This window comes from Silurus meridionalis, chromosome 28, assembly GCF_014805685.1.
Source record: "Silurus meridionalis isolate SWU-2019-XX chromosome 28, ASM1480568v1, whole genome shotgun sequence".
NCBI classification, from domain to species: domain Eukaryota; kingdom Metazoa; phylum Chordata; class Actinopteri; order Siluriformes; family Siluridae; genus Silurus; species Silurus meridionalis.
The window spans coordinates 3,832,501-3,845,248 of NC_060911.1; the positions used below are offsets into that span (position 1 = coordinate 3,832,501).

The 12,748-nt window shown below is 39.8% G+C and overlaps 2 protein-coding genes across 2 annotated transcripts in view; both read right to left on the reverse strand.

Moving 5' to 3' along the window:
- cpe (carboxypeptidase E) overlaps positions 1-4,051 on the reverse strand; it is a 14,780-nt gene extending 10,729 nt beyond the window's left edge. Inside the window, exon 1 of the mRNA XM_046842871.1 lies at positions 3,584-4,051. Coding sequence (XP_046698827.1) covers positions 3,584-3,854 — 271 coding nt within the window. The 5' untranslated portion in view covers positions 3,855-4,051. The remainder of the gene's footprint in view (positions 1-3,583) is intronic.
- Positions 4,052-5,231: 1,180 nt separating this feature from the next.
- Positions 5,232-11,592, reverse strand: msmo1 (methylsterol monooxygenase 1). Its single transcript, XM_046842872.1, has 6 exons — positions 11,511-11,592; positions 10,393-10,673; positions 9,589-9,737; positions 8,427-8,553; positions 6,792-6,946; positions 5,232-6,464 (listed from the first exon to the last, which is right to left on the reverse strand). Exons 2-6 carry the CDS (start codon positions 10,645-10,647, stop codon positions 6,275-6,277), a joined length of 876 nt encoding a protein of 291 aa, XP_046698828.1. The 5' UTR covers positions 10,648-10,673; positions 11,511-11,592; the 3' UTR covers positions 5,232-6,274.
- Between the last annotated feature and the right edge of the window lie 1,156 nt (positions 11,593-12,748).

The window sequence follows — 12,748 nt, forward strand, 5'->3', positions numbered from 1 at the left end:
GTAGTTTTTATCCACATTTCTGATCTTTCGCAGTCCATTTCCTTCAACCCATTAACCTCATTGCGTAATGTTAAACAGGAAGGGTGAAAACGTTCGAGAGTATACAAACTTATAGCAGTAGTGAAAGATGTTTTAAAAATGTATGTTTATGAAGTGTGAAATGTAGTGGCCGATAAAGTGATGTTCAGAGCACTGTGCTGTCATGTCTCTGAAGAGAATGAGTTAGCAGGACTGTCCAGAGATTAGCTTTGTTCAGTTAGCAGGCCACCTACCCACAGTTTCTTTTGCCCCCAGACATTACAAACTGTTTCTTTATATAAACTCTGACGCTAACTTGGGTATTGCTGTAGTTTGAGCCAAGGAAATGGTGGTTACAACCGTGAAGGCTACTTTGAGCTGTAAAAAAATAAACAAGGAACTTTATGCTTGAAATATGTAAGCTAGCATGGATAATAGAGCTCATGTGTAAAAACTGGATTTCAGATAGAAGCAAGCAAAAATCCAGTCAGATTTGTTCACATTATTACCTCAGATTGCTCAGTTTTGCACTGTTAGCTCACTCAGCTAGGTTTCAAACACATTTGCTCACCATGGAAGGATGTTTCTGTGATGTTCAGTGAATACAATCTGTCGCTAAGCACCTGGGACATATACAGAGGACATTTCTACGCTAAGGCTGCTGTTCTTGCTAGCATTAGCCATTACGTCGCTGACATATGGATGTGGATGAGCAGTCAGAGAAAACTAAACTGTAGTGAAAGGTGAACATTTCCTAAATGACTTAGAAAAGACTACAACTCCAATGATGAAGTCTAGAATACAGTCTTGAATTGCCTGCTATGAAAAAAAGTACGGTGTCGCATCACGTGAAGATTTTTGGTTTCGTTGACACGATGGTCAATACACATGAGGATAAGCATATGGAAGTGCATAAGAAGATAATTAAAATGCAAATATACCAAACAAAGAGCGTGAAATTAACCCTAAATAACACGAAACAGATTCACAACCATAAACCTGAGCCGCACCACAGCAACATCCGTCAGGGAAAGGAAAGACTTATTAAGTGCTAATAACAAGACAATTAGGTTCAGGTGTAAGTGACATTTGATGGTCATGTAATGGTACAGTGGCTGATAGGAATTAGAGTCATATTGCAGCAAAGACAATTTTTGAGTATAACAATGCAATTTTAGCTTTTGATGGCTATATACAGACTCGCATGCAACGTTTTTAGATTTTGTACCCATTTTGTGTCAATGGACAAATTCGTCATCAACCAGGAGGTTAAAACACACACATACACACAAACCCTTTTAATGGAGGCGCAGATGTGGCAATCTACTTTATTTATTATTGATGACTATGCTGACAGGAAGTCATCTCAGTCCACCTAATTATCCCAGTCTCTTGGTTAGCTTTAAAACAGGCCATTCAGCAATGAAGGAAACAACTTAAGTAACTAACACTAGTGGCTGTTTTAGCAATCTTTGGCTGTCCAGTGGTTCTTGATGGCCATTCTTCTTTTTAACACCAAACACATCTTATGTTTTTGTGGGCCAACAGCTTTATTTACATCTCTTCGGACCACAGAACTGCAGCTGCAGCTCCAGATGAGTCTAGAAAACCCCGGCCGTCTACATTTGTGGTCAGATAAAAGAAAAGGCTTGCTGTTATGTTCTTGGCATGGACTTGGTGTCTGATTATAGACTCCTAGCTGTGCACTACACTCTCCGTGACATGCTAAGACAGCTAGGCTCGTTTTTAGCTTTACTAATTATCGCCCGAACAGTGTATATCTGCATTTTCAGACATGTTTTTGTGCTCAACTCAAGTCACTACACACTTTTGTCTCATTTCACTTGGGCATTCTCTCCATGTTATGGAATAGACTATAAGCCTGTATTCGCATTGAGCTGAACTTTTCTCAACTTTCTCGCAACCTTCTCAAAACTAGACACAAGGGTCGCTGTCAGTCATCGCAAGAGTATGTTGGTCACTTTGTTGCTGCAAATCGCTGTATGATTGAAGGGTCTTAGGTTTATGGGATGGGTCTTAGGGATGTAAACGTTTTCAGAAGTTTCAGTGTGGATGAGCAACTTTTGAGAAACAATTAACGGGAGTGTGAACTCGGATCGTTTTCAAATTTATCCGGATTAGTGTAGACATAGACTTAGGTGTTAAAGCATTCTATTCCGAAGGTCATGAGTTCAAATCCCAGCCACACCAAAATGCCACTCCTGGGCCCCTGAGCAAGGAGTGAGATTTAACCCTTAACCACCAAACTGCTCAGTTGTATGAATGATTATTAATGTAAATCGTTCTGGATAAGGTATGTTTTTGGTGAATCTAATAGAAGCATGGATGTTGACAAAAACCCAAACCCAAACCCTAGGACCAGGTGCCAGGTGGCGCGCGTCGGGGATACAGCAAGAACGCGAGCGCGCGTCCGAGCTAAATCTCCTCTCTGTGCACGGCACGGGAGCGCGCACGGATCATCGCTCTAAGCCGATAAAACCCCAAGGCGACGAGCTTCTATTCTCGGCTTCACTCTTTTATATATATAAAAGCCGGGGAGGATCAGGACGCTGTTTTACGCCTTGTGTGTGTGTGTGTGTGTGTGTGTGTGTGTAAATTATGGGAAGGATGCCCGAGTGCGCTCGCGATGTGCGGGGGCGAAGTGGAAAGACATCTGTTAGCAATATATATATATATATATATATATATATATATATATATATATATATATATATATATATATATCTCGAGCGGGAACTAATGATAGTGGCATTTAGGAAAAAACAGACACCTATTAAGCTGAAAGAAGTGTTTCCTTTTACACACACACACACACACACACACACACACACACACACACATATCAGTGCACCAGGCACTGAAGCCAAGCATTGTGTTATAAATATCATTATAGAACCCTGTCTATAATGTGTATATATTACAGTATATATTAATGTTTCACAAAGTATAAATGCATTTTATTCTAAGCCCCATAATATAATTGTTCCTGCCCCTATAACACCTACAGAAGTCCTAATGAGTCCCTCTGTTTAAACATTCAGTACTGATTGATTTGCAGCATTTTTGCATAAGAATGTACATTACAGATGCTGAATTTAATCTATTTAAATGGTAAAACTAAAACATGAGACCGGTCCTAGCCTGCAAAATGGCGTCTTGTGCATCTCTAAAACAAGTCCAGGTTGCAGCCCTTCTTCTCTGCAGCACTGCACTGATTACCGGTGTGCTGAAGAAGGATAAATATAGGACAGATCTTTGTATTTAGGACAAATGCTGATCAGGTACAGTGGCATATGATTTGGTTCGCACCTGCAATCATCATCATCATCATCATCATCATCATCATCACTGCTGATCAATTACATAAAGCTGTAGATTGTGGTGATGATGCTACATGATGTTTCTGAGCTGCAGATGATTATGCAGGTGTGCTGCACGAGAAAAGCAGGTCGCCATTAACGCTTAATTGAACGCGGTGTACTTGATGAGGTCATAACGCGCGCGCCCGACGCGTGCCCGACGCGCGCCCCCCCTCGACACTGACCAGGCTCGTGGACGCCCGGGTTGTCGCTCATCTCCAGGACAAGCAGCTCGCGGCCCTCGGCGCTTTCTCCCACCGTGTAGATGCGCGCGATGGACGGACACTGCAGCCACACGGACACCAGGGCCTTACGCATCTCCTCGTAGCGGTGGTACTCGAACGAGATCTCGCCGCTGTCCGCCGCCGCGGCGCTCGCGCCCGGTTCCAGGAGCAGCACCGCCGCCGCCAGCACCGCGTACAAACCCGCCACCACCTTCATCATCATCATCATCATCGCTGCTCTCGCTTTGTGTACCGCGTCTCAAAAAGAAACAAAACGCCTTCTCTTTATTTCCCGTAGCAGCCTTTATTTTTGCTCCAGATCTTCTCAAGCTCTTCTCCAGATCCCTCCTCTACCTCCCTCTCTCTCTCACACACTCACTGCTGCGTCGTGTCCCGTATGAAACCGCAAAGCTTTGACGTGCGATGATGATGATGATGAGGAGGAGGATGGCGCGTGCGCACTCCGAGGTAAACCTGTCTAAATGGGACCCGATGCAATCATGGTGAAAAAAAAATTGCAGCTGCACCGGCAGAGGTCGCGCTTTCCCTAAATCTGGAGAAAGTTTTTTTTTTACAGTATCTATGTATAATGTTGGCATGTGATATATACACCTGCTATGCTGTATGGTTGTATGGTTTAGAGGCAGTGACACTGATAAAAAAAGACATGAGCTGAAGCTGGAGGTGGCAGAGTTGAAGATGCTGCAGAGTGACGAGAAAGGACAGGATTAGAAATAGGTTTAATAGAAGGACGGCACAGGTAGGACATTAAGAAGACGAGGGGAGAGAGGCATGATTGAGATGGTTTGGTCATAAGTAGAGGAGGTGCTGAAAATAGAGGAAGGAAGAAAAGAGGAAGGAGGAGGTTTGAAAGAGGTAGAAGTAGAGGATAGAGTGATATGGAGACGGATGATCCGCTGTGGCGAAAGAAGACGATGGAGGCAAGAAGGGGAAAGAAACAATCCCTTAAGAGTACAAAAAGGGAACCCAGTCACATCAATTCATTTCCTATTTCAGTCACTTTAGGACCGAATTGCTCAAAAGCAAGAATGATAGCCAGTATAAGACAAAAATGACAAGATGAGACGGAAAGTCATCCCATTTGTCCACGTAAAAGAAATCCTTGTTTATCCCAAGCCTTCAGTGTTAAAAAGCATCCTAATGAACAAAACAGATTTGTATCTCAAGCAATAAAAACCCACTAAAGTAAAGCACTTTAACAATGTTATGTGCTGTTTATAAATACCTTCATTATGTACCTTCCCAATGTACCCTGCCAAACGCTTCACACATAATGACTGTTTCTGAATTTCTCAGCATTGAATCACATGAAACACCTTTCATTCACATCGAAATGTGGAAAAACATAACAAATTCATCTACCAATGAACAGAAATCCATGTGACCTCTGGGGTTTTTCTTTAAAACCTTGACAGAGAGAGAGATCAGATCAGAAAACGATGGTTAGACAGATTTTAGCTTTACACCGATGGTTGAGCAGAAAAACATCTGACTGCTTTACCTGCTCTGATGACACATGATCAATCCTTCGCAGGGGTGGTGAGCTAGATGCCCAAAATGTTAGAAAATGATAAAATCGGACAGAGGCAAGATTTCATTAGAGTTTATTTAGTTTTTTCTTCAGGCACATCATTATATAATGCTACTGCATAACATTCCAGATATGTTGTTGTGTATGGAAATAGTGTATAACATTATTTGTGTAAAAGCATACGATAAAAAATGACTTTTAAATTACCCTCTGTTGTCACAGGAATCTCAGAAACGTCATTTACAACAAACATGAAAAAATATATATATATTTTATCCAAAGTGCTTCAGGGATCGTTATTTTATAGTGAACGCTTGCATCGCTGATTATCGTGACCCGATCAGACAAACACTTGAGATCACGACAACCCACTTTGTACATGTGAGGTATAGACATACACTATGCAGACAAAAGTATTGGGACACCTGATTTTTCCCAGACATACTGTATGTGCTTCTTCCCCAATCACCACAAAGTCGGACGCACACAATTATATAGGACATCTCTGTATGTTGTAGCATTACACTTGAACTAGAAGACTCAAACCTGTTCCAGCATGATAGCTCCATGTAGATATGCTTTACATGGGTTACAGTGAAAGATCTCCTGCTATAGAGGCTCATCCATATTGAACACCTTTGGGATGAATGTGAACAATGACTGCACCCCACACCTCCACACCTACATCAGGACCTGAATTTACTAAGGTCCTTGTGGCTGATCTTCACAAATCTCCACAAAAATCTGAGGAACATCTCCCCAGAAGAGGTGAGGTTATAATAACTGCAAATGCTGACTAAATGTGGAATGGGGTGTTCAAAAAGAACATACGAATCTTATGCTTAGGTGTCCACAAACGTCTGTCCATATTATGTATTATTAAATGCTGATGTTCTAAACATAAATAATAATAAACAACATACAAAAAGATTCAGAGCAAATAAGAGATGATGAATCGCTAATCCGATTGTTTTGTTTATTTGGTTCTCTTCTAAGATGCACTGTGGTGAAACGGGTGAAGGTTTGCTGTTGTTAATGTGTTCAGTTCAGTCCAATGTGAGACACATTATGAGCAGTGTGTTTGTGTGTGTGGGTGTGTGTTACTCGTTTTTCTTCCGGCTCTGTTTCTGTGTGTAGCTGTTGTACTGGTCATCGGTGTTGAAAAGTTTGTCCCACCAGGTGAAGGTGGAGCCGTAATTACCCACGAAGTTCATGTGGTGAAAGTCGTGGAAACGTGCGCCGGCGTAGAAGGGGATCAGGTGGAGGGGATTCAGAGGGATATCGTATCCACTAAACAGAAAATATAAAACCTAAACATGTGCTTTATGTTTGCCCTTTTCTATTAATGCTTTCTTTATAATTAAAGTTGTTAGTTTCAATCTTTTTTTTACATTCGCTTACAAGGTACAGATAAAACACAAGCGCTTCATGCTAGCTGCTTAAATAATCACCTACATCGTTAGCTAGTTTATGCTCCTGTTGCCTAGCAACAGTGTTGGGATTTAAGCATGAAGTGTTTTGTCTTTTCAATGGATAAAGCTGAGATAAATAAAGTGATATTGGATTAATAGTTGTTTGAAATATGAGTGTGTGTGTGTGTGTGTGTGTGTGTTGTACCTGTGCACGTCGATGGTCTCCAGCAGACGGAAGGTGACCCATGCCCATAAGAGCGCCATATGATTACAGAACACCATGATGCCAATGAAAAAGCCGGCACCCAAGATCAGGGTCTCTAGCGGATGAGCATATTCTGCTTGCATTCCAAATGGAGCCTAAACACACACACACACACACACACACACACACACACACACACACACACACACACACACACACAAAGAGTTACTGCCAGAAGATTCATATCATGGAAGTAAACTAGATTCTGTCAGGGGAGAAAGGCCTTAGTAAGAGAGGTGACCAAGAACCTGATGGTCACGCTGACTGAGCTCTGAGATCCTGTGTAAAGATGAGAAGAAGTTCCAGAAGGCACAACCCTCACTGCAGCCCTCCACTGATCTGGGCTTTTTGGCAAAGTGGCTAGACAGAAACCTCTCCTTAGTGCAAAACCCATGGAAGCACACTTGAAGTTTGCCTACAGGCACATAAAAGACTTTCAGACCATCAAGCTTTTTGGTCACCTTTCCCCTGATTGCTCAGTTTATTCGGGTGTCCAGCTCTTGGAAGAGTCCTGGTTGTGCCACACTTCTTCCCTTTGAGAATTATGGAGGTCTTTGTCCTCTTGGGAATCTTCAGTGCAGCAGGAATTGTTTTGTAGTCTTCCCCAGATCTGTGTCTTACAACAATCCTGTCTCATGACCTGGTTTTTGCTCTGATATACATTATCAGCTGTGAGACCTTTTATAGAGAGCTGTGCGTCTTCCCATATCATGTCCAATCAATAAACTTTTCCACAGGTAAACTTTAGTCAATGTGTAGAAACATCTCAGCAACGAGCAAGAGAACTGGGAGACACATGAGCTTTTTTTCAAGCGTTGCTTTCAAGCGGGTCTGAATATTTATGTACATCTGATATTTCAGTTTTTTTAATTTATTAAAATAAATGTACAGACATTTCTAGAATTTAGTTTTCACTTTGTCATTATGGGCTGCTGATAGATTCTATTTTCTATATTTCATATGACGAGGAGAAGCCCAGCATTTCCGTAGCTTGTATATTCCTTAAATTGTCAGAATCGCTTTAACACAGTCACACTTAAGCAGGTCAAGTTGCTCAATCTCTCATGAAATGCTCTCAAAGCTCGAACCCTTGTCATCCTCAATATCAATTAAAGCTGAAATGATTCCTAAAGTAACTTGAATACACAAAAACACTTAGGCATTTAGTCCATTTAACTACACATGGAGCACTGTTTCCCCACGGGCCATTATTACTGACGCACCACCACACTAAACTCCGGAGCGCTCTGGACCGTAAGCCCGTTTCCGCCACATAAGAAAAAAATTTGCCTAATTCCGACTATTTTTCTCACAATTCCAACTTAATTTCTCACAATTCTGAGTTTTTTTCCGCTCGCAATTCCGACTTTCTGACTTTTTTTTTAGCCAATCAGGCAGCGTCACCTCCTCTGTAGTGCCAGAAAGTGTTACACATTGAAAATTTGACGTGCTACAATCAATAAAATCGCATGGTATTAAACTAAGACTAGACAGTGATCTGATACGAACTACCACAGTGTTGTTATTGTTACATTGGTATTTTCTGCTCAGCTTTTCTAGATCTTTGACACTCACCGTGAAATCATGGTGAACTTTGTGGATGTATTTGTAAATTCTGCGGTGATGAAGAGCTCGGTGCAGGAAATAGTGCCACGTGTCCTCGATCACGGCACAGCCGAAACACTGCGCTAACAGATACGGCCTGAGGGAGAACCAAACAGAATGTGTTTACAGAAGAACTGTTAGGTGTTGTGATGGATCATTGGTTATTCAAATTTAAATGGTATTTGTCATGTAGACTATATGGGCAATAGTATTGGGACACCTGACATTCCCAGCTTAATGAAGTTGGCACACAATTATAAAAGGTCTTTGGATGTGGTAGAATTACACGTTCCCTTCACTCGAACTAGGAGACCCAAACCCCTGTTTCAGCATGAATAGCTTTACATGGTTTGGAGGAGAAGATCTTGTAGTATATCACTAACACTTTTTTTAACACCCTTGTGGCTGAATGAAGACAAACCTCCATCAACTGTTAATATTATTACAAATAGGAACTCAATGTGGAATGGGATGTTAACAATCGCATTCTTGAAACAATGAAATAACGTCTTTTTCCATATAGTGCATTATTAAAAAATAAATAAATTCCGATACACAATTTAGTTAGTGGAGGTATGGATAACCACACACACATTACACAACATGCCTAATAAAGTATTTAACGAGCACAACGTTCCATAAAATAAAATAAAGGATAAAAAGGGTAATAAAAAGGTTAAAGAATGAAGTCGAATACAATAGAATTTGGGATATAATAAAAAAAAAAGAATAGAATAAACATGAATCGGAATATGGCTACAATAATAAAAACAGAAATTGAATACGCAGTAGCAGCATCACGTCTGGTGAATAATACCACGTGTAAAACTGAGTAACCCCTTAAAGTGCAGCTGTGAACGATGTGCAATTTTGTTATTTGTTTATCGTAACACGTCTATATCGTGCCAGCACGCTCGTCCCAAATGTAAATATAACAGGGACCTGACCTTTAGAGGAAATACACTTCACACTCTCTCGATAATGTAATAAGAATGATATACGTAAGTAGGAAAACTTATTAAAACGTGACATAATAAAAAAAAAAAAAAAAAAACGAGATTGGGATTTGACCTCATAACCTTCTGTTCACTACAGAGTGAGGACAAGTGCAGTGTTTAACAGACCTCCTTACCATCGGGGCATGGATTCCCAGTCGTAAGGGATGCTGAAATACTCCGTAAAGTAGTATGTGCCGCAGATGAGAGGCAGCTGGATAAAAAAGTGATTGAACAGCAGCATCTTTAAGCACTTCCACTGCTTCTCCCATGTCTCTGGTTTATCCTACAAAACACACACACACACACACACACACACACACACACACACACACACACACACACACACACACACACAAATATTATATTTCAATTCAGAATTTAATTTTTCTAGCAGCTGTATTTACTGTACACTATCCAATAAAAACTATGATGTATACATCTGGACAGAAATGATACAGATGCTGGTCATGGACTCAAACAATTATAATACAACTAATAATAATATAATAGAAGAATAAAAACAACCCAGAACTCTACACATCAAAATACAGTTGTATTTAAATTATTATTTATTATACAATAATGCTCAGTTACATCATAATAAAATAAATATCAATCATTAGTCTAATCGTCATATCATATGCACCTCTGAAATTGTGAAATTGAAGAAAGTGTGTCTATTTTGCATGTATAGTTTTCTACTGATGCCATAACCTTATTTTGTGTTCACAACTTAAGAGAAAAGAGCTATCTGCCCTCTTCCACATACGTGAGCTCATAGACGCTCTCGATTGGATATTGTTGATGTGATTAACCAGTAAGAGAGACTGAGGGGGTACAAATTTTACACCATCGGCACAAAAAAAACAGGGATAAAACTCTTCACTGTGTTAATTGTGTTTATGTGGAAAAATTGTGAATTTTTAGGCTCCACCCACTTTTTGAATCTTGTATTTCTGCATGAACGGAAAGAACTGAAACAGGAAGCCCGGTAGACAGAACAGGAAGTAGACCAGTTCGTGCACAATGAGCGAGCCCCATGTCGCGATCTGGAACTTGCTGTAGTTCTGCAGCATGTGGTCCCACACCAGCTTCACGGGCTCCTGCAGGGGGTTTTGAGGCAGCAGCGAGTCCATAAACTCCACGGCCAAGTATGCCGAAGACAAGATGTCAGCCGTGCTGTTCGTCTCCATACCTGCGCGTCAACAAATGTACCGACCTTCACAAAAACAAAAAAACACAATGTTTAAAAGGCCAACAACTCTTTATAGCTGAAGCAAAGCTTCACAAGATGAATTATAAAATAAATTCATTTCATCAACAATAAAACCAAAGAGATCATTTCTTCAATATAAAATAGTAATAAAGGGCTGTGGTATAAAAAAAATAAAACACGCTGTTAAAGGGGAACGTAAACTAATCCACTCAACTCAAATACTGAATATTTTCCCTACAAACACATACGAATTCAGAGATTTTGCCTGGAAAGTTAATTCTTTAGAAATAATAAGTAGATGAATAATATGATATTTAACAATCATTTTGTCACACCCTGTTGTGCATGCATAATACAGTGCTTTTTTTGTCATGTATTATATAATGAGAATAAAAAGATTTTCATATTTTGAGATAACTTTCTCTGTGTGTGTGTGTGTGTGTGTGTGTGTGTGTGTATATATATATATATATATATATATATATATATATATATATATTACACATATACACACACACACACACACACACACACACACACACAGGCATGTTTTTCCCTCTAATATTTGACAACATATATAATAATCCTGCACTGTAATGTGATTAAATATTGCTGAATAAATTCCTGGATAAATGTTTTAGTATTAGTGCTGTAAATACACATTTCTTATGATGCAAAAAAATATAAATAATAAACGTCAGCGATACAAATGTAAAACAGCAGTAGTGTAAGTGCAGGAAACTGTATTCTATATATTATAAATATAAACTATATAATAGAATCTTATATTATAAGGTGTTTTCTTGTTTATAGTTAAACAGAAACTGCTCTCACACTCACCCTTTTCCCAGAGGCGCTCGGACTCTACCTGTGCGCGAGTTCACGGACAGGTTTAATGTAAAGTTTCAGCGCCGCTGATTGGCTGCGACAGAAAGAACAGTGGCGTAGCTCTGAGAAGCTGGACGCTGATTGGTCGACGGTGTGGAGTGATGATAGTGAGACGGACAGAGACGTGGTGACAGCCAATCAGATGCGTGCTCTTCTTTTCCGTACGGTGGCGGTATACGGAGAGGGAGAGTTTAAAAGGCTGAGGGGGCGGAGCTGAGGGACTGCAGTCATCCTGATAGAATGCTGTATACCGGAAAAGCCCACGGGGGGGGGGGTGTTTGTGTGTGTGTATGATATATATATATATACTATTATATATATATATATACACACAGTACAGACCAAAAGTTTGGACACACCTTCTCATTCAAAGAGTTTTCTTTATTTTCATGACTATGAAAATTGTAGATTCACACTGAAGGCATCAAAACTATGAATTAACACGTGGAATTATATACATAACAAAAAAGTGTGAAACAACTGAAAATATGTCATATTCTAGGTTCTTCAAAGTAGCCACCTTTTGCTTTGATTACTGCTTTGCACACTCTTGGCATTCTCTTGATGAGCTTCAAGAGGTAGTCACCTGAAATGGTCTTCCAACAGTCTTGAAGGAGTTCCCGAGATGCTTGGCACTTGTTGGCCCTTTGCCTTCACTCTGCGGTCCAGCTCACCCTAAACCATCTCGATTGGGTTCAGGTCCGGTGACTGTGGAGGCCAGGTCATCTGGCGCAGCACCCCATCACTCTCCTTCTTGGTCAAATAGACCTTGATGCCTTCAGTGTGACTCTACAATTTTCATAGTCATGAAAATAAAGAAAACTCTTTGAATGAGAAGGTGTGTCCAAACTTTTGGTCTGTACTATATATATATATATATATATATATATATATATATATATATATATATATATATATATATATATATATATATATAAATATAAAATATTAAACCATCTGATCATTACAAAAAAATTACTCATTTCATTTTAGAACATCAAGTAACTGGTGCCAGCATCTTGGAAGAGGCAAATAAATATAAAAAATTTTTAAAAGTGCATTTTCTTTGCACATTTCCTTCCTGAATTATTTTTTCCCCGTTGGCCACTACACATTAAAACTTTCTGCGTTTCTACTTCTCTAAACATCAATTTTTACATTTTCATTTAGTCCTTCTTCTTCTTCTTTCA

What these genes read in the sequence shown, in the direction of transcription:
- msmo1 (XM_046842872.1), bottom strand. Translation starts at nt 10,647, where the DNA reads ATGGAGACGAACAGCACGGCTGACATCTTGTCTTCGGCATACTTGGCC. An exon ending in AGAAATACAAGATTCAAAAA is followed by an intron (nt 9,738 to 10,392) that starts GTGGGTGGAGCC and finishes TGTGTTTTGTAG; the next exon opens with GATAAACCAGAGACATGGGA. An exon ending in AAGTTCACCATGATTTCACG is followed by an intron (nt 6,947 to 8,426) that starts GTGAGTGTCAAA and finishes GTGTGTGTTTAG; the next exon opens with GCTCCATTTGGAATGCAAGC.